Source organism: Dicentrarchus labrax, unplaced genomic scaffold (assembly GCF_905237075.1).
Source record: "Dicentrarchus labrax unplaced genomic scaffold, dlabrax2021, whole genome shotgun sequence".
NCBI classification, from domain to species: domain Eukaryota; kingdom Metazoa; phylum Chordata; class Actinopteri; family Moronidae; genus Dicentrarchus; species Dicentrarchus labrax.
This window is the reverse complement of record NW_026136702.1, coordinates 4,908,494-4,930,669: the sequence shown is the minus strand read 5'-3', so window position 1 is coordinate 4,930,669 and position 22,176 is coordinate 4,908,494. Positions and strand designations below refer to the sequence as shown.

The 22,176-nt window shown below is 41.0% G+C and overlaps 1 protein-coding gene across 5 annotated transcripts in view; it reads left to right on the top strand.

The window, feature by feature from the left end:
- LOC127378847 (actin-binding LIM protein 1) overlaps positions 1–22,176 on the top strand; it is a 33,649-nt gene that overhangs the window by 10,398 nt on the left and 1,075 nt on the right. Inside the window, exons 2-25 of one of the 5 annotated variants that reach the window (XM_051428137.1) lie at positions 3,233–3,370; positions 6,952–7,135; positions 7,814–7,923; positions 9,753–9,879; positions 10,006–10,099; positions 12,047–12,134; positions 12,656–12,720; positions 13,101–13,145; positions 13,804–13,881; positions 14,054–14,212; positions 14,462–14,506; positions 14,831–14,866; positions 14,994–15,123; positions 15,740–15,859; positions 16,661–16,765; positions 17,128–17,175; positions 18,175–18,315; positions 19,069–19,154; positions 19,357–19,480; positions 19,702–19,763; positions 19,944–20,004; positions 20,254–20,261; positions 20,781–20,855; positions 21,913–21,993. In XM_051428137.1, the coding sequence (XP_051284097.1) occupies positions 3,233–3,370; positions 6,952–7,135; positions 7,814–7,923; positions 9,753–9,879; positions 10,006–10,099; positions 12,047–12,134; positions 12,656–12,720; positions 13,101–13,145; positions 13,804–13,881; positions 14,054–14,212; positions 14,462–14,506; positions 14,831–14,866; positions 14,994–15,123; positions 15,740–15,859; positions 16,661–16,765; positions 17,128–17,175; positions 18,175–18,315; positions 19,069–19,154; positions 19,357–19,480; positions 19,702–19,763; positions 19,944–20,004; positions 20,254–20,261; positions 20,781–20,855; positions 21,913–21,993 (2,210 nt within the window). Of the gene's footprint in view, positions 1–3,232; positions 3,371–6,951; positions 7,136–7,813; positions 7,924–9,752; positions 9,880–10,005; positions 10,100–12,046; positions 12,135–12,655; positions 12,721–13,100; positions 13,146–13,803; positions 13,882–14,053; positions 14,213–14,461; positions 14,507–14,830; positions 14,867–14,993; positions 15,124–15,739; positions 15,860–16,660; positions 16,766–17,127; positions 17,176–18,174; positions 18,316–19,068; positions 19,155–19,356; positions 19,481–19,701; positions 19,764–19,943; positions 20,005–20,160; positions 20,193–20,253; positions 20,262–20,780; positions 20,856–21,912; positions 21,994–22,176 lie in introns of those variants that run through there. The other 4 variants (XM_051428145.1, XM_051428156.1, XM_051428173.1 and 1 more) reach the window with 4 other exon arrangements.

Here is a 22,176-nt window from a genome sequence, read left to right as displayed (position 1 = left end):
TTTCACATGTTATGTTTTCTTAGCCACGGGCACGCCTACATTCAGGACTAACCGACTTTTGTTTAGAGTTGGAGGCTGTGTGAACCACACGGCTGAGGTCAGGACCTGTGGAAAACTGTCTGTATCACAGAGGCTAAACTAGCTGCTGGATGGTCAGTAAATCTCTCTGGCCTGCTTGTTAAATAACCATGTCTCATTTTATATTTGCACATGTTTAATACAAAACAAAGGCACATTTGACAGAAGTAAAGTTACACGTAATGTACAGTGATGCATTACTTGTACTGCAGATATTTGTACAGTAATGTATAATTAGTAATTGACTATAGTGCCCAACACTGTCCAAATTAATGCTAATGTTGCTAAGCAATTGTTTGCAACATGTTCACTATATTAACTATATACAAATGGCCCCAATAACGTATAACATGTCAGTATTGTGTTTACAGCTTGTTGTGCTTAATTCAAGAAAAGGAGTGAAACTATGCTATAAACAGTTCTTTCTCCTAGTGTTAAAGGATGAAGCTGTTATTACTTATTTTGTAATTCGGGCCATAATTTCTTGTAATCAGTAATAATTACCTTACCTGAATTACAAAGATCTGGGAATGTGGTGACAACCCTAACAAATCAAACTGATTTGAAAGAGGAAATGAAGGAGAATGGTAAAATTGCACATTTTCAATTGTAAACATCCATCACAATTCATAGGCCTTCAGCTTTGACCTTTTGTACTAACTGTGGTTATGGCTACACACAGTTTGACAGATTATTTGTGATATTTTGGATGTGCTCGCTTTTGATTTCTCCAGTACAACAGTGGTTAATAATAACCAGTCTGAACGACTCATATGTCGCACCCTGTCGCACTTTGTTGTAGTAATGTCTGTGTTTCAAGAACTTAGCGATTACTTTAAATCATCATTATCATTACTAATCTGACCAAACCAAGTTGTAATAAACAGTTTTTTTCCTTTAACTTGTTCCAGGGTGACTAGTCTGTACAAGATTTCTTAGATTGTATATTTTTTGCAGAGTGGAGTTACCCAGATGGCCTGTGTTTTTCTATGGAGGTGCAATGTCACACGCAGAGCTGCTGAGACTCACTGTCACAGTAGTCTGGTTCACCCAGAGATGACTCATTGTCCTGCTGAGTGTAATCACATCAGAGACACCGGGGAGAAAGATCCTCCACCCTCTAGCCCCTCGTACCCACATTCTCACCATACTTCCTCCTGTTATCTTGTCTCCTTTCACTGTTTTTCACAACTTCTCTCAGATTCCTTTCAATCTGAATTATGAATAGACTGATGCTCTGTGAATGGTACCCACAGGAACTGGCATAGGACATTTTAGACTGCCTCCAGAGGATGAATCAAAGACCGTTGAAGTGTCTCATTAAGAAAATAATGTTCTGAAGACTGGGCTCTCTTGGTGATTTGATTTTTACTGCAATTAAACTGTCTCTCAATATCAGACAGCCGCTGCAACTGTAGAAGTGGGATGCAAGGTAGGCCAAGTCATCAATAATCCAGAGTAATGTCTCTCTTTGGTAGACCATCGATTGGTCATGATGCTATTTCTGTGCCTTTGGTGGTGTCTTATTATAGTCTTGCAGACTAATGATTCATTGCAGAGCTGAAAGAGCAAAGATTCTTTCATGTGTATTCTTAGTGGGTGTGTGTGTGCATGTTTGTGTGTGTGCATCTTTGTTTGAAAAAGAGAGAGAAGTGAGAGGATGAAAGAAAGACACTGCATTGCTAGTTAGAGCTCCTGAATGTGAAATAATCTGCTGGTTTCAGAATAGCTGATAAGCTGTGTGCAGTGCGGCACTGCAGCAGTATTTACGTCCCGTACAGTGGTGCTGGATGAATGTCTGTCTATGTCAGGGATGCCCAAACTTTATACTGAGGAGGGCCACAGGCATATCATGGATCTAAAGATAATACTGGATACGGCTTATAGAGATATAGCAAGTTGATAATAGCTTCTCTGTCTTATATAATTATGATGGCTGCCACAATACGTCACATTAAGAAAGTGATGTCTAAATCTTTACACAGATTAAGATCTATGCATGCTAGTGCAACCAGTCATTTAAAATGTTGCCATCAGAAGTAGGATATTTCAGTGCCATTTGTAGTTATCCTAGCAGCATCAGCATGGCTTTAGGGATATCAATGTCAGCTTGCCAGCCAAGAATTTTGGTTCAGACTGAAATATCTCAACAACTGTTTGATGGATTATCGTTAAATTGTGTACAGACATCCGTGTTCCCCAGAGAATGACGCCTACTGACTTTGGTGATCCTCTGACTTTTATGTATTCAATGAAATATCTCAACATTATGGATTGGCTGAAAACCTGGTACAGACATTCATGCTTCCCACACAGTGGATCTATCTATCGACTTTGGTGGTCCCCTTGACTTTTCATCCAGCAACACCATGAGGTTGACATATGCGGCTTTGTATGATTTGTCTCGTCAACTCTTTGATGGATATCCATGAAAGTTGGATCAGATCCTCCCCTCAGGATGAACTGTGATTACATGACATTTAACATCAACAGGGTTGGATGGAACTCTCCAGCTTCCCAAAAGTCCGTAGCTTTAAAACATATTTGTCACTTCAGTGTTCAGTGTTGTTAAGTGTATTTGTTAGCATGGGACAGAAGTTAATCTCAAGCAGTGTTTGACGGTACAACTTTTGGCAAAAATAAGCCATGTATAGCCTGCACTGCAAACTGATTACTGGGAACATAAACCAGGCATAGATAGCTAATGGCCCATGATATTTTCCTTTGAGGATTAAAGGACCGTAAACCTAATAGCAAAACAGAGTTTATCAATACCGTTTTAGCATGCCATTTACCAAGCCCTGCTCCTCTCAGCATTTTGACTCTACATCCTCCACTGATCAAGTAAGACTATATTTAGGTTGTTACTCTCTAGAGAGCCTATCTGGGCAGTGAACCCCAAGTTGTGCTGTCCCTCTCAATGTTGTTCTTTGCTTACACTGACAGGCTCTCAGCAGTTGGTCTTTATCGCTGGTGTTTGTGTGATGCTGCAGATTCAGGCCCTTGTGCCGAGCGTGTCCTCAGATGAACACAACTTAAAAAACAACAACTGCTAAACCCAATGTTAGAAAAACTGCACTACCACATGCAGCGACAAACGATGACTCATCAGCATCACAGTTTAATCGTAATGTTAATGTCTTCTCTCTTGCAGTGGCTCATGCGCAGGACACACAGCACCACTCCACAGAGAAGCCCTTGATTCAGTGCTACAAGTGTGGGGAGCCATGTAAGGGCGAGGTGCTGCGGGTGCAGAACAAGCACTTCCACCTCAAGTGCTTCACCTGTAAAGGTACAGTAACTCACAGCTAATTAATGAACAGCTTTTCAAGAATGTCAATAATGACACTTAATGATCGGGCATTAAATTTGAATGAGTTGCATTAGTATTTACTACTTGTGATTTGGCTCTGCCTTACTCTGTGTGAGACAACCCTAATATTATCATGAAAAATACCAGTCTTTGGTAAATAAGTTATTTGTTTACAATTTAAAAATGAGCAGCTTAGATGAGTATTTTCTGGACAGGAGAAGAAGAATGTGGGAGTTGTGTGAAAATTGGCAGCTAAGGTGTGAAGTTTTAAAATTCATAGCTAATTTGATACTGTCAATAGTAGGACATTTGCTTCATTTCATTCAGTGCATGCTGTCTATGCTGACTACAATTATGTTTTGTAAAATATGATTCTCCCTTGTGATTCAGTGTGTTAGTTCACAGGTGTATATAGAAGTCATATCTGATGCCGCTTTAGGTATAAAGACAAAAGTACTGCTGAACAAATTATTCTTTTTCCATGACTGCCCCAAAAAGTATTCCAATCACACAAAGTTAGATAGGAGCAGTACAAGTCCCTAAAGGCCACAACGTCCTTTTCATCCTTCACTAACGAGGGGGATACATGGAGGCATGACTCATATTCACTTCTCAGACCTTCATACTTCAATTAAAGTAAGATCCAGACTGCTATGACAAGTGACAGTGCAAATCCTTCTGTGTCTAGCCTTATTACTGATGGGTTTCTGGCATTCTGACATGATGATGATGTAGCCGCCTACAGCCGACCGAGCAGTCTTGCAGGCTGAACCCTGGAGCCCTTGTAGTTAATCTGTGACTGGAGCACTGTTATAGAGTTAGCTTAGTTCACCAAAGGCCCAGAATAACACAAGCAAACACTGAGATTAGTAACTATTTCTGTCCTTTCCAAGTGGATATACATGCCTTTAGAGAGTCGGTGGTACTAAAAGTGTATGTGTTTGTGTGTGTGTGTATGCTCACACCAGTTGGCAGTTGTCAAAGAAGCCACGAGGATGGCTTTTATAGCCAAAAGACAAGCTGTCCTAGCCCTGGCTCTTATTGTATGTGTGCTGTTGTCAGTCTCAACAGTTAAGTAATATCAGCTAAATGTATTTAAAGTGTCACAAGTTTAAGCACTCATTGTGCAGCGAAATAGTCCCTGTCAGTGTTTTGCTTTTATATATTATGTTTTTGCATTAATATTACTGCTGCATTAATGTGTACGTTGCATTTCACTGTTGTAGCTGAGCTCATTTTAACTACTACAGCAACACATCAAGATCATTCGCAGCATAGCTGTCCTGTAAGAACCACGTATCTCTAAAAAGCTTCATAAGCTCAGAAAAATAAGCCTGTTTTCAGTGACAATGACAATTCTAGCTAATCTAAGAGGGGTTTTAAATAGCTTATTTAGCTTAAGAAGAAGGAGACTTTTCTCAGCTCGTAAAGGAACACTTAATCCTTCAGTTTATCAAAAACATTCACATTAAAAATCACCAAATATGGACATACATGGTTTTAACTTGACAGGAAGCGTATGAAAATTTTAAATTAAAAATCTGAAATATAACTAGTAACTAAACCTGTCAGACAAATGCAGTAAGTAAAAAGAAGAAGTAAAAAGTACAATATCTAAAATGGAAATACTCAAGTACCTCAAATTTGTACTTAAGTGCAGTACTTGTGTAAATGTACTTCCACTCTGTAGGACTAATAATAAAAAGACCCAGTCATGCCAGGTTGCCTGAGCTTATTGACACTCAAAGATTATTAACAGATACTATCCCTTGGCAGGCAAATCCCAAACAGCTGCTTTTTGTATGTGTTTATCTCATTCCATGAAATGCAAAAAGAAAAACCTCCCTGAATTCACTTTCATTTCAATTTCATAAATTTCCAAAAAGGCATTTATTGTAATGGGGCATGCATCTGCTGAAAATCTGAGGTTGCTGGACATCACAGTCAAAGGCCACCAAATCTCCACTGCTGGTTTTCTCTCAGTTAGCTTACAAGCTAATCTCATCACCCCTGCGCCCTAATGCAATTAAATCTGATTCTGTCTGTCACTCGCTCCCATTCATCCCCAGGATTGAGTGTGGCTCATTGCACAAGAATGATTAGGAGCATTCACCTCATACATCAAAATATTTCCCCTCTTAGCTGTGGCATTTCCATTACATTCCCAGACTCACTCTGTGGTAGTGGACTAGAGGACTATATGGCTCATGTGATCATTAGGTGGTTGAAATACTGTACATTATGTCAGAATCATGATAAAACCATATGTGGAGTTTACACAACATACATCAGACACTTAGAATGTGACTTCTGATGACTTTCATGATCTTTTTCTTATAGCGCCACCATGAGGTTGACATTTGTGTTTTTGAGTGAAATGTCTCAACTTTTACTAGTAGAAGAATTGCAGTGAAACTATTGGAGGATTGTCATTGTAATTTGGTACAGACATTCATGTCACCCTCATGTTGAACTGTGATAACTTTGTTGATCTTGTAACTTTCTACATAGCACAATCACAAGGTCGAAATTGAAATATGTTTAGTACTTTGTTTTATTACCCAATGTGTAAAAACATTCTCGTCAGCCTCAGTTGTGCTTTGTGTTTAGTGCTAATTAGCAAATATTCATGCCTGCTAAAATACTAAGATGATAAACATTAGACCTGCTAAACGTCAGCATTGTCATTGTGAGCTTGTTAACATGCTGTCATTAGCATTTAGCTCAAAGCACTGCTGTGCTTTAGTACAGCCACACAGAGCTGCTACTCATTTTATCATACACAGTGGATGGTCAATGTGAAGTTTAAATCTGGCACAAACCTTTAGTCACCTCTCAGTTTGATATCATAGAGATGAAAGCCATTGTCATATCCCACATTCCAATTTTTGAATGCCATATTTCCTCTGACATAGCCAATCTTGCATATGATCATTAGTAAAACCCAATAACAACGTCACACCAACATTAAGATATCCATACCAAACTCTCAATTGTTCCCTCAGTAGTATTTCTTCCTCTGCCAGTCTTTCATGTTTGTGTAGATGACAAGGTTATAATTGAATGGAAGGAAGCTCGTTGGAGACTGACAGTGTAGTATGGAGTATTTAGAGCCAGTTATCTTCAAAAACAGATCAAGGCCATTTCCTGGGCTAGACAATTGTAGAATTGTTGTTGCATTGAACAGTATACCTCCGCACTGACAATGAAAAGACCTTGCAGTAGTTGTGCTGATTAATCCACATGAGACCTCAATGTTCCTCCAAAGGGAGAAGGTTCAGGTTTTTTTTCTTCTTGTGACTATGAACACCGCTGATGGAGGATTTTACGTTACACCTCACTTAGTAACACACAGAGCTATTAAAATCTATTTTTCTCTGAAGTTTTAGTCAGCATCCATTTCATGCAGTCAGCGAGACTCTCAAGATTACACAGAGTCTTAACAAAGCCATTGGTGCGTGGAGGAGTTGGTTGGCTTGATGGTTGGATGCTTCATGTGTTATATGGGCAAAGCACTAGATGACCTGACTCGCGGAGTGCCCAATGTGTGTCCTGTATAGTGTGCGGCTGTGACCTCGCCCAGGGGGGCTTCTTCATGAAGAATGGAGAGTATCTGTGCACGCTGGACTACCAACGCATGCACGGCACCCGCTGCAATGGCTGTGGGGACTTTGTGGAGGGGGAAGTGGTCACTGCCCTGGGCAAGACCTACCACCCTGCTTGCTTCGTCTGCACCATCTGCAAGTAAGACGCAAACTAATTTTACATTAGCTGATAAAGCCAGAAAAACTTGTAAATTGCAAAAAACATAGATATTTATATTAAGGTTTGGGAAACTCTTTGTATACAAGTCTGACCAACACCGAGCAACATATAGGCCTTAAAAGGGAGAAAATAGGGACATGCCCATTTAAAAAGGCCTGGAAAGCACTATAGGTCAATAATAATTTAATAGGAAACCAGGCATGAAAGTACCTCAATATTCCGAATTGAATTTATGCTTAAAACGTATCTCTGGCTAAACTTGGCCCAAATTTTTATCATTGTTTTCCATTATATCTATCGATTTGGACCAAAAGTTTCACAAATGTTACTCTGTAGAGTTACCCAGATATTACTTTCTTGCATTTGTGTACAGCCTTCCAATACAGTAATAATTAAATTATGCTTAGAATCATATGAATAATTATAATATAATAAGTTATATAAGGAATTCCAGTAGACATTGTACAGTACCACGCTGTGTGTCACTCTGCTTCATCTGACTAAATGGCCTCAGGGACACAGTGTTGACACACATCCACACTATCAGGTCCTGTCATCTTAAGCCCCGTCGAGCCACAGCTAATAAACTATTACACTTACCACGGGGGCCACAGCTCATGTCTTGTTGACCAATTGTTGATGTCACCCCGCTTCCAGACGACCGTTCCCTGCCGGGGACAGGGTGACCTTTAACGGCAAAGACTGTCTATGTCAGTACTGTGTCGAGCCCATGTCTCCAGGACCAAAGGACATCCTGGGCTCCAGCAGTAAGTAGCCATTGTCTATTAAACACATGCACACAGGTTTAATGCACAGGAGGGCGTTTGCTTTCACCTGATGCTATTTTGGCTTCTACTCAGAACTGTGAAGTTTGCAGTAGGATTCAAAGGGAAAATGGTTTACTGGAAGGAATTAAAAAAAGTTTTAGAAAAACAAAAAGTTGTGATTCATGCACGACATTTAATGTAGCTGTTGTCATTTTAGCTGTGATATTTGTGCTGTGAAGAATAATTTTCAGGTCTACATCAGTCATCTTTCCAATCAATTTAAGACTTTAAAACTTTTATAAATATGGAGGTGTTAATATTAACCCCTTCACAAGTGGAGTGGAGATCCAAAAGTTTCCAAGCCAAAAGGCTGAAATTTGGGGAAATGTGTGTAAAATGAAGCACAATACATTTAGAATATGTTCATTTTATGAAATGGTGAGCTTAAAACATTGGAGTTTGGGTTTGAAGTATTCACCCAGTGGTGATTTGCGTTCTTTCGACAGTTCGCTGACAAGAACGATACCACTTTCATGTCAGTATGGTAATTGTGAAGCTCAAGCCAGCAGCGGTTAGCTCAGCTTAGCAAAATCTATAATTGTTTTTATACTTTGGTTTTTGTACAGACTTACTTGCGTAACCCTAGTTCTCTGAGTAGCAGAGTGTTTTAACTACCGAGGTGTAGTGGGTGCTTTGAGCAAAACCAGACTAGCTGTTTCCAGCTGTTTTCAGCAGCTGCTAAGCTAAGCTATAGCTTCATATCAAATTGAACTGACCGATAAGAGGCAATGTTCTCCTCTAACTCTCACTAAGTTCGAAAATAAACATATTTCTCAAAACTTCAAATTATTCCTTCAAGGGGAAATAAAAGAGGAAAAATGTTGATTCGGAAAGTATGTGCACGACAGTATGTAGCTAGTACAATGCTACTCAACAGTTCCACATAACAGTAAAGTGTTGCAGAATATACTTTGCAAGAAGCTCTCCTGCAATCCAGTTATGCTTGAAGACTGATGATGTATCATTCAGAGAGTTCCTCTACCTCTCTCCGCTCTTCTCTGTAAACGCAGCAGTGTTCGACCAGCCATGTTCCTTTATGAATAACACCAAGACAGGCCTTGCTAAATAATGCATGGCCATGCATTTCCTTTGCTCTGGAACAGGGAATGTGCAGCCCTCAAACCCCTCCTCTTCCAAATCCTCTCATCCTCCCCTTTTCTCTTCCCTCTCTTCCTCTTCCTGTTCTTTCTCTCTTTCTCCCCCTCTTTCTCTCACCCCCACTGGTCTCTCTGTTGGCATTTGAAGAGCTTTTAGACAAGGTCACCCATAAATAAGGCATGCTGATTCTCCTCACGTCATCATCGCAACCTCGTTATGCCTTACGTAGTTATCGTCCCCCGTGGTCGCAGTGGGCTCTGTGTTGCTTTCATCCTCTATTCATTAAAGAAGAGATGACAAGATGATTGTTCTTTTAGAAACCAACCTCTTACACTTTTAGAGCCTCGGGATCCTACTTGGATATGGATGGAGCTTTTAGAGCCATGGTAAGAGAGATGTGGATGATAGAAAGAGGCAGCTGTCAGAACATTGTTGGTTACCCTCTATCACCATCTAGTGTCTTGGGTCATAACTGACAAGATGTCTCACTCTGCATGCAATAATTTGCCCCCCCGACTAATATTGTGAGCCCATTAATGGCTGTGTTTTTACATGAAACAAACTTTCAAGCGAGCATTAATTAACTCTACAGGTATTTCCTTGCATTAGAATTTTGTTGTGAGAACACTTTATGTGTTTTGGTTAAGCGGTGCCACTTTTGCTTTTTCCAGACTGTGCAGGATGTGGTCGAGACATTAAGAACGGACAGGCTCTTCTAGCACTGGACAGACAGTGGCATCTGGGCTGCTTTAAGTGTAAGGCCTGCAGCAAAGTGCTGACCGGGGAGTACATCAGCAAGTAAGCAGCTCATATCCACTGTAATTACAGACTATTTGGTCAAATTCAGGCCAGCATAAGGTTCACACACTATATGATATTTCACTGTCAAGTCCCTGGTGTTTAGATTTGTCTCTTTCCTCTTAGGGATGGCGCCCCCTACTGTGAGAAGGACTACCAGATCCATTTTGGAGTTCAGTGTGAGGCGTGTCATCAGTTCATCACGGGGAAGGTGCTAGAGGTAAGACACAGACATATCACATACTTCAGCTTCAACATCCCTCTGACTGGCTCCCTAGTACTGTACAGGCACATGCCATCTATCTGATGTGGGATTTAAACAGAGAGTTAATATTGCACCTGGATTATATATGAATCCTGCCTCAGGTAAGTTTGAAAGAATTCTAGGGGAACAAATACTTTCTCTTGAATTTGAATACTTAATATTTATTGAATTATTTAATAAGTACATTTACAGCAGAGACATTTGGAAAGCACACGGAAAGTTTCATATTAATGTTTGTTTGTAATGCATTATTTCTGGATTTACTCATTGTACATAGAAATTAGTACATGGTTAAGACATTTTGAGAGTTGGCTGTAACATCTAAATTCTGTGGATGTTGCATCGGAGTGTAATTGTGAAATGTAGTTTGATAATCTCTGGTGTAATCTCTTCATCACAGTGCCAAATAGACTCTTGACATGACTGTAGTCGACTAAAAGATTAATTCTTAGCAGATTTTCAGGTCTTTCAAACTTGCACACACTCATACAAGCTTGCTTTGCCACAAATTATATAAATATTATATAAAACACCCAATGTGATCTGACATTCAAGAAGTGATCATTATTCATTAATGCTGTATGCTATGGGGTTGTTATGAAACTCTTGTTTAGGCATTATTAACGTTGTCTGAGCTGAGTTTATGTAAAACATCACCAGCACCTCTGTCCTTGGTGCTCTCTCTGTTCACTGGTCTCCTGAACAAGTACTAGTCTGTCTGTTCTGCATACAGTGATCCAATCAGACACTGAGTTATGTGTCATTTAATGGTATGAAAATGTCACTGCTAGCCAGCCAGGCTTACAGTAATCCAGCGCTAAGGCAGGCCTTTATGACAATAGGAAAAGGCCTCGGCATCTCACCCCTGAGCTGCTGCCAATGGATCAGTGGGGCCAAAGCCATAGAAGCCTGTCTGATAGTCTAATCACTGACCCAAGACCCAGGTCAAATACCACATAGCCATTGGTGGGTTTGCATATTGTTAGCTCCTCTGGGAGTGCAATGTGAATGGCTTATTAAAGCAGGTGTAATTAATGCAGCTATTAAAAGTGGAGAGAAATAGGGAGAGTATTTAATGGCATACTACACATATAGCATAAGTACCTTTCTCGTCCCTGAGAGAGGTATTCAGTTTTACAGTGTACGTGAGGAGAGTATTGGGTAGGAGGTGCTGCTATAGTTTGTCTGTTGACTTTTTGATACAGTAAAATGCAAATATTAGTCAGTGGCTCCATATCTCTGAGTGGCCACTTGCCAGCTCAAATGTTACTGAGGAGTGTTATACAGCAGGCAGAATTTCATTTGGATAGTTATCACCCCTGGTCAAAGTGGCCCAGGCTTTATAATGGTACACTCTGCATACAAAGTGCCACATCAGTGTAGATGGAAATTCAGGTGCTCTAGCCGTCAGATAATTTTATTGGATTGCACTGTGTGGGTTATCACAAAGAGGAACACTCATATCTGGCAGCAGGTTGACTGTCTCAAACAGACAGATGTCATGGTGGTCATATTCAATAAGGAACTTCGCATGTTTTCCTTACTGAAAGAGATAATGGCTGGAATACATTACAGTTCATCTTCCCACATGAACTGTTGAGAAACACCTTATTTACAGGAAGCCTGCAGACCAGTTTCAGGGGAACTGCCCAGTGCCACAACTTCATCAACAGTTCTTATTGAAGGGGGGAGAGCAGTTACCGCTACACAGGATCTGATGAAACTATCCGTTGCACTAACAGGCTTTGGGTGTTAGAGGAAAGAAATGTAGCTGAGAGCAGGTGGAGCGCCAGGTTTATTTCCTGGAAGTCACTGCTCTGCTTCACTTGCTTTACTGCGGGCTTCATTGATCTTCATTTTTCTGGGATGTCAAGTCTGTTTTGTGCACTCTGTGTTTTCCAGGCAGGAGATAAGCACTACCACCCCAGCTGTGCGCGATGCAGCAGGTGCAATCAGATGTTCACAGAAGGCGAAGAGATGTATTTGCAAGGTGGGCGGACCTACCAGTGTTGTCATTGTTGCATTAAAACTTTGTTACTCCACTTCTGGTTCATTTTTAACTAAAGTGGATGGCTTCGGCTATGAAACCCTTTTAAAACCTACTTAAAACCAATTGGCAAATCTCCTATAGGTGTTCATTTGGGTTGAGATCTGGCTAATGATTCAGATCGTTTTCATACTGAAACCCTTCAGTGACCCCTTGTACCCTGTGTGGGAGCATCTGCATTTGTTATGCGCCTCCACTCATTTATGTAGGTTTTTCATTTTCCCAATTAACATAGTGCTGTCAGTGTGCAGGTATTTAAACATTCTTTTGCACGGTTTTTATTATGTACTGTCTACCAGCTTTTGTCACTCACATGTATGTATATCCAGAAGATAAACAAATGAATAAATGCAGTGTGTGTCCGAATGTCGCATATGGAAAAAAGCCAAATATGTCAATAATGTGAATGTACTTTATTTTCATACGTTGTTCTAAATTTATTTTCTCTCCGTCTTCCTCCTCAGGATCAACAGTCTGGCATCCTGGCTGCAAGAACACCACTAGAACAGAGGAGAGACACAGGGAGCGGGTAGGAATTTGGGTGTCACTGACTCCATTGACCATGACTATGTCTCGACTGAAAGCGCCTTTCTGTTCATGTCTCATGACAATGTTTAACTAGAAAAGATAGAAATTCAGAATATGTTACAAGGGATTCTGCATGGGCCTTTCCCGCTCCCTCGCTGAACTGTTAATCCTTAACCTAATGTGGTTTAAATAACTTCCCTATTGAGGCAGTGTTTGTGTGTGTGTGTCTGTGTGGGCCTTTGCATGTATGTGTGCGTATAAATATTTGTTCATCTACATATTTACATGTTTGCCTTGATGTATGTGTGAACTGTGAGTCGGGCTGGAGAGGCACAACCCCTGTGTGATGTCCTGTGAACCCCCCTCTCCCTTCCTCCACAGCTATTGCCTCCGTCCCTCTTATTCCTCCAAAAAACAGAAAGGCAGGTACTGTATTCGCTATTGGCTATGAGATGGCATCATCCTGTGTTCCACCATATACATAGGACACGATGCACTGTATGCTGCCATCTGCTGGAGACAGCCTGCAGTGTCCTCTGTGTGTCATATGGAGCCATTCAGTCTTGTCTTTTAACACCTTAGATTACGCTCATATCAAAGGTGCATGAGACAAAGATGCGCACACATTTGGAGGAGCAGATACAATAGCACAGACGACTAATTTGTCATTTATAAATCCCCATTTACCCATTAGGCAAAAAGCTCATTTAATTATGCTACATTCAGACCTGCTGCTGCCATCCAAACTGTTCATTTCCCATAAACAGGCATGAGGTTCTTAGAAACATAAAATCACAGCGCTAAAGCACTCATTCACTTTGCAAATTTGCAAATGAATGACCTAATCATGAGATGACATGTTAGTATTTCAAAGTACTTCATGTAATCAATGATAAGTAAATACAGGGTTTGCAGTTCCCTCTCATCGCTCATACAGAAAGAAAGCCAAACGGTGCACTGTTGGAGTGTTTTGGGTAAAAATCATGGTGATATGCAGGTGGCAGGGGGCTGTGGATCATGGGAGACTGACTGCCTGTCAGACGTCACTGTGACTAACAGCCGCTTGTGTGTTTTCTTCTTACAGCCTACGAGGTCATCATCCGAGAGTATTTGTTCCAGACCTGGTTCAAGCATACCTGGCTCACCGGGTCACACGATCTATGTAAGAAATGTAATGGAGTTATATGTCTAAATAGATTGTTCTGATACAGATCGTCTGTCTCTCTAGTCAGAAATTCCCTTTTTTGACAGTGACACCTTGTTCAGTGAATACAGTAGTAATCTCCATTTACCCTTGTGTGTGTATGCATGTTTGTCTTTATTTGTCTCCCTAGGCAAAAGTAGACAATGAGATCCTTGATTACAGAGACCTAGCTGCCATTCCAAAAGTCAAAGCCATTTATGACATTGAGCGCCCTGATCTTATTACCTATGAACCTTTGTACACCACCTCCCTGGATGAGAGAGAGGAGAGACGAGAGAGTGTGGGAGAGGTAAACACACAGACCGCATGGATCTTTTCCTGCATGCACGCCATCTTTATGCACATACAGTACTGTGCATTAAGGCAAATATACCTCAGATCATCCTCTGTTTTGCTTGAGTTTTCCTTCAGTGGGATTTTTCCACATGATAAAAGAAGAAAAGCCGTTGTAATGTATCAAATTACTGATTGTATGAGATTTTTCAATCTGTTTTCATAAAAGATTTTATACAGTACTGAACTTCTGTCTCCCTCACAGCTCCACACTGCCAGGAGGGAGCGTTCCCCTTTGCCTGATGACAAGGTAAGATATGTCAAAGTGTGCTGATGATGATAAATTATCCTAAATGGAAAAAGAAAAGAACAGAGGTGTGCATCACATAAAAGGAGACCATGTGCGTTGTAGGTACGCAGCTTGCAGAAATGTGGAAGATCAGCAGTCCATTCTCAGTCCTGGTACAGATTGGTGTTATTTAAAGCCTCTTAACACTATGATGCTCTGATATTTATGTCTGGCTGCCTGGGCTCTTTTCTCCGGAGGAGTTTAATTTTATCTAGATAAACCATCTTGACTCAAAGATGGTTTTAAAAACAAAGTTATAACTCCGACTTGTTTGATTCTTCCTAGTCCTCAAGAAACATGTCGCCGACCCCGCCCGGTGAGGTGAGCATACCATTTGGTCAAATTCACCGTCCCCTGTCTGAGATGTAAAGTATTCTCATTCACCCCAGCAGTATGCACAATAACCTGTGTGTGTGTGTGTGTGTGTGTGTGTGTGTGTGTGTGTCAGGGCTCATACGACAGGAGGGAACGCATCCTCCAAAGGTCCACCAGTCAGGGCTCCATAGGATCACCAGTTTATAATCGCCATGGTTACACCCCCACATTGTCGCGGTCACCACAGCATTTTCACAGGCCAGGTGAGTACTTAACTAGGCCATATTGTTTGGCTTTATGTGTGTGTGTTAGCATAAACGTATATTGTTACAGTGATTTCAGGGTTTTCATAAGGTGGATTGATGAGTTCTTTGCCAGTCAGGTACAGCAGTTAAAACACTGTGGACGAGTTCACTGACCCTCCACCTTAAGGTTCTTATTTCTGTCCTTCTGATCTATTTACCACTTTAAAGGGGAACTTCACCAAAATTGACTTTGTGTTGTTATGTTATTGTGTTTTTTTCATGTAACGCTTTGGTTTGACATGATAGACAATCCCTCCTTTTGCAGAATAACAACCTTAAAGTCAATTTTGCACCTTTAACAACACGATTTCTCCTGAGTTTGCTACTCCTTCCATTAAACAAGTTTGATTTTAGAATGTAATACTTTTCCTTGTTTCTTACTGTTCATCTTGAATACTCCTTACCTCTCTCACTTTGGGTGTCTTTTATTTCCCCTTTTCGACATTTGATTCCTGTATATCTCCCTTTTCTTTTGTCCCTCACCTTCTCACCTTCTATCTCCTCCCCAAATCGTCTACCTCTGCTGCCTGGTCCTGGGGTTTTGACCCCTGTCCCACACCCTCCCTCCCTGCAGAGGCTCTGACAGGCATGCAGAAGCTCTGCTCCTCCCTGTGCAGTAACAGTGTGGGCTCCAGAAATAGTGACTCCCGCCCCACCTCCCCTTTCAGACACCACTTCCTCCCCCATAGCCAAGGTAAGGGCCCCACTCCACTCTTCTCCACTGACCCCTCCCCAAGGCGACACATCATGTCCATCGTCACCTGGGATGCCACCTCCTTTCAGTGCCCCATCTGTCATTCTGGAACCATGGCCATTTCTCATTAGACTGTAACTGTCATCCTGAATGATCAAACCCATGTCTTGGTCAAACCCATGCAGCCAAAGCACTGATTCTTCACTAACTAGCATGCACTTATTCACCTTTGTCTAACACAGCCTCTGCCAAAGTAGTTGACAGGCTCTTTGTGTTTGTGTTTTGTAGCTTTGCATGCACTTGGGAGATACTAGTAATCCAAATCCAATATCCAAACTGACAGTTTCCCCGAATGTTGGATGATGGAGGGTTTTTTTTCCTTATCAGAATGAGTCTCCAGACTCTAGTAAACTGTAAGACTGAGATAAAAAGAAGTGCTTTGTAATATAAGTTTGCAGTTGCATGCTGTGAGGTGTTAACTTCTTAACCGCAAACTGTTATTGAACCGTGAATTCATATTATACAACACTCTAACAGACATTATACTTCATGACTCATAACACATCTCTCAAGCATTTAATCTCGCTATTTTAAACTCTGCTAGTTTAACGCGCTTTTGCCCCTTCATCTTGCACATAAAGCTCCATGAACTGCTTTTATCCAAACCAACCAGAATGTCTCCCATTCGCTCAAAATGACTGGTCAACTGGTCCTGTTGGTCCCTGTGTGTTGCACCGTTCAGACTGTGGTTCCCCTTTAGTATCCCTGCTTATGTTCTGTTCTTGGTTCTTCTCACTGGAGGCACTGACCCGCCAAGTGGCCGGAGCTCCCCCCTCCCGCTCAGGCCCGACAGCCGGCCGGTCACCCCGCCTCTCTCTCTGACCCCTAAACATTTCCACCTCCCAGGTAGGAGCTGGAGCGCACCCTGTCACTGCTCGTCCCTACTTTCTTTCTTTCTTTCTTTCTTTCTTTCTTCCTATCTATCTATCTATCTATCTATCTATCTATCTATCTATCTATCTATCTATCTATCTATCTATCTATCTATCTATCTATCTATCTATCATTATACTCCATTTGGGATCAGCTTTTGCTTTTTCCCGTCTTCTTTCACAACTATACAGATGTATCACAGGAAAAAGGGTGAAATTCAATGTAATCTCTCTGTGTCATTTTATGGTGTTTACTGCGTTGAGATGTTTAATAGATTTTTAATTTCTATAAGAGAGGCACTCCGTAAATGTCTGTCTGTATTTGAATGTTTTCAGATCAGGGGAGCAACATCTACAGAAAACCACCCATCTACAAACAACACGGTACCTTTCCTCTTATAGTATGGCCTGTGTTACTAGAAGAAGGAAAGTGAAAAATGTACTAATTCAGAGTAATACCCTGAAGATGGGCTCTTTACTGAAAATGCTTTTGTTAATTACTGAAACTGTGTATTCATCTAACCATGTAGTCACCCCCAGTGTCAGTGTATGAGCACTGTTTGAAGTCTGTCTCCAATCCTCTTTTGTCTGACCTGTAGCTTATTTTACACAGCCCTTTATGCATCTTAACAAGTCACAGTAGTAATGTTACAGTCAGTCTTTTCTTAAAGCGAGACTATGTAACTAAGTTGTGACAATTACAGAAGTAATTTGTGTTAAAGGCAACTTGATAAGTAAAAGAGGAATGGCATGAACATGTCTCCTGGGTAGCTACAATATATTTTATGTTTACTCGTTTTGCGATAAAACCACTGAAATATTTGTCTGTGACAGCCGCTTACAGCAGTAGAGAAGAGTGATAAGTCAGAAAACGGACTCAGTAATGTCAGTTATACTGTAATATCTTTTATTTCTTATGAGCTCAACTTTTCATTTGTAAGACAGAAGCTACATAGTCTCTCTTTAAAATGGATCTGAAAAGATAATCCAATGGTGTGAGCAGATTTCACTTATGTACAATGCACCCAGCTGGTTTTGAGATTTTTCTTTGATTAAGTGATGTTTCTTTGAGCAGATTTAATCTTGTTTCTGCAAGATATCACTAAAATCACCCTTGAAACATCCTTAAAACCGCACAGACTCTTACCCACTGGCACTTCACCACCACTTATTTCAGAAGATTAGATTTTTAGGCTTTATCCAGTCTTCAGTGACTTGTTAGGAAAGAATGTTTTTGCATTGTAGACGACAAATATTTGAAACCAAGATGACCAGAAATAAATGATCCTTAAGCCGGACGATCAGATGGTGCTAAGATGTTTACCTGTGGTTGAGACTGTGACCCAGACACTGATAGATCAGTTCCCATGGTTACCAACCTAGATACAGCTGCCATAGCACGCCAAAGCAAGTCTGCTGATGACATCATCAGATCCGCCACCTTCCCCGCTGCCCATGCTCCCTCTCCGGACGACAGCTCACGGAGTGAGGGCGACCGTTGGCCCTACTCTCTCGCTGTTTTAGGTACAGTAGGCTCCTGATGGGCATGCTTGCACTGCTACCTTCTAGCGGTACAATAGACACCTTACCACAACCTAACTCTTGTTTCTCCCTTCTAGCTGCCCCAAAAGCTTAACTGCATCCCTGCTTCACTCCGGGCTCACGCTGTTATTCAGGCGTTACAGTATTTGCCTTTATGTTTTGCTTGCACAAAGCAGAAGCGTTGTTTGGTTTCTGTTGCTGGCATATTATTTTCTGCTTGAGGTAGCATCAGTTTCACCATTTTACGTTCACTTACTGCACATGATGGGTGCACTAGCTCTACACAATAGTGCCACAAATGACTTGGACAGAGATAACTGAGACTGACTTCAAACTGACCTTTGTCTGTCTGTCTTACATTGTGCTGTTCTGTGTATTTAACATCCAGCAAAATCTTGACATGAATGATGAAGTGTAAACATCCATCATGTCAGTGTAGCCAAATATTCCGATAAGTCCCTCTGTTTGTCTGTCTCGTCAACTCTGTCTCACATTTGTGTTCTTCTGTCAATTACTCATTTACTGTGTGTATTCCTCACTGCTCTACAGTCGAATGAATCAGCCATATCTTTCTGTCTTTCTCAAAAACCGAACTGTGGATGAAACATTTCATCTGGTTTTACTATACAAATACATGTGAAGCATGGTTTCCTCCAGAAAGATGTGTGTCTGTCTTTATGGGTGTCTATATATGTGTTTTATGTAACTCCTTGGGCTTGTGTACGGCACCCGTAGGGTCAGAAGGGAGGAGACGATCCAGAGAAGATGAGGAGGAAGAGGCCTTGAAAAGAAAGCAGCTCCAGGAGGAACATCTCAGCAAGGTCAGTGAGATAACCATGAAACTTCAATTTAACTGCTACCAATACCAACATAAAGACACACATTGGTTATTGCATTTTCTGTATATCCGCTATTAATCATAAATCTGAAAGCCAAACATGCATGCTTTTCATCCTAAATGTTTGTGTCACAGACCGATGTGGATATATGGTAAATGATCTGAATGTGTGCATGTGTGTGTAGATTCAGTCTGGTTTGGGAAAGCTCATCCTGAAGGAGGAGATGGAAAAAGAGCAGATCAGGGAGCGTCACGCACGTAGCCTCTCTGCTCAGCGCTACGACCCCAAACAGACCAACTGTGACGCAGGTACAGACCAGTCTCATCAGCTAATATGCTCCTGAGTTGTCAGCAATGTACTGTAACACAAAGTCTGTGCTATATAACACTTGAAGATCTTTGCATTTGTTTTACTGTGACATTAATCTTCCTTTAATTTGTGATTTGAAAAATTCTCTGTTAATATAAATGTACCTGAGTTGGGTCAAAATCTTGGCCAAATTTAATCTTGGACAATATTTATTTTTCAGATCCAACTTCTCCAACCAAAACTAACTCTCTGCCTGGCTATGGAAGGAATGGGCTGCATCGGGTGAGCGCTCACTCATACTGACATGCAAATAGTTGACAATCCGAAAAAGTATTAATCACCAAGAAGCAGAAAAACACAAATTCTGTACATGTTTTATACATAGTTTTGTATTTTGCTCCTAAATTAGCAACAAAATGCCCATATCTTAATGCTAATGTACTGTCGTATGTGTTCCCACAGCCCCAGTCTACAGATTTCACCCAGTACAACAGCTATGGTGACATGTGTGGAGGAGGCAGAGGTGAGAGCTGCTACCAAAATGTGGCCACCAAGCAAATCTCTTGCCAATTTCACCAGAGCTATTCTGCATCAGTATTCAAAAATGGCTTGCTACGTGTACATAAATGGACGTGCATTTTGAAATATTTGTATAATGATTCACACAATGTGTCGTCAGGGACAGCAGTGTTGTAGATAGTAGCCTGGCAGGGGATTTGACAGCAAAACCATTAACTGTGAGTCTCATTTTCTGTCCCATGTTGTCCTGCAGAGTTTCAGGTATGTCTCTCATCTGCTTTTTCACATGGCATGCTTCCTCACCTTGCATAATATATTTGCTTGCTCATGGGTTGCAAGAGACACCTTGCCCTGAATGCACACCGCTCACTCCTGCTACATGCTTGCATCATTGTTGGATTAATGTCAACTACAGGGCATGCAGTGCAGCGCTTTCAAATAGCTAAACATGCACTGCCCAGTAGCTGAACCAGTGTTCTGTAAATGCAATGTACAATCATTGCCTCATGTCTTGTTTTGTGTGTTGTTTACCAATGTTATGACTCAAGCTAAATGTCACATTTGAATATATTCACCATAGAAAAAAAAAAATACAGATACATTCAGAGAACATGTAAAAGACTGCCCATCTTGAATACTAATTAAGATACTCAACAGTATCCAAGCTACTCGCTCCATCCAGTGAAAACCTTGCCCAGTGTCATTAGTGGACATATTCATTGCCATTAACCCTGCAGTCCCCTTCCACTATATTACATTTGTGTATGTTCTATTCTTTAGCACATTAAGGATGGCCGTGCAGCACTTGCAAGGATGGACAGGGGAGTATCTATGCCTAATATGTTGGAACCAAAAGCAAGTATCTTCTTCTTTTTGTACTGATGACAACATTGTAATCTACACTGAAATATGTTACAAAACCTATACATTGTTCACTTATTTAAGTGCATTTTAACTTGTAAACAAGAATACACGTTGCCACTAATTTAGAGATAGTCCAACCATGGCAATTTGAGAGACCAGCCCAAAAGAGGAGTAGGAATTGAAATAATTAGCTTGTTGTATTTACCCTCTTAGTGCGGGGACATTGGTGGAAGAAATAGGGAACTAAAAGAGATTTTTCCTGGAGGTGAAAGACTCACATTAGCTGGGTTCCTGATTTAGCATGCCGCTTCAGGAGCTGCCAAGTCACTCTAGCGCTTAGCATGCTGGCTTCTCCATGCTCATCTGCACATAGCTTTGACTTAAAGTGGCTGGATACTGTATGCAGCATACAGTGGAGAATCCAACACCCAGACTGTCATCCAAACAACTCATATCACTATATACTGCGTAGTATATAAGATATTGTACATTATTGTGTGGATATGAGTTGGTCAGAGGCCTCAAAGAACTTCTAGTTGCTTATTATTGAGCATTTCACCTAAATTAACAACTATGATTTGCAAGTTTCTTCTTGTACAGATGGGATTAGTTATTTAGAAAAGTAGCAGCACCTCAGTTTTTCAGGACAATCATTCCCATATGAATTTACTTGGCCTACATTACTGGTGTTAGTTCTTTTTTTAGTTTGCATTAAATTACTCTAAAAATACAGCCCGTTACATAACTCTGTTTTCATGTTTTTGCCCTTATCTAATCTACTGCACGTTTCTACACCCAAAAAAAGTGTGCACACCATAGCACCCTGCATTTTCCCGAACAACCTTAGAAAAACAGCTCTCACTCCCAGTCGGCCTCCTGTCACATACCTGTTCTCCCACCCAGTGTTCCCTCTGTCACAGTCAGAACTACAAAGATATCCAAATTTGATAGTTTTGTTTTAATCAAAAAAAGTTTGTTTGCAGGTTTTTGAAGCTTAACTTTAGCTGGTAGGTTTGACCTGTTCACTGACAAGTGTCTCCTTCTGAAGGTGTATCCCTATGAAATGCTCATGATAACCAGTAGAGGGAGAGCTAAACTGCCCAGGGATGTGGACAGAACCAGACTGGAGGTATCAGTTTTCCACCTGACTGTCCGCAATTGATACTGGATTTCTCTACTTTGTGTAAATAACATGTTACACAAATACAACTGTAGCAACGAATGTGCAGTATCCATTGCTTCTTGTCATTTTTGCAGTGACCCTTTTTATGGCTTTGGTGCTAACCACGAACACCCCCCTCCCCTCCCACCC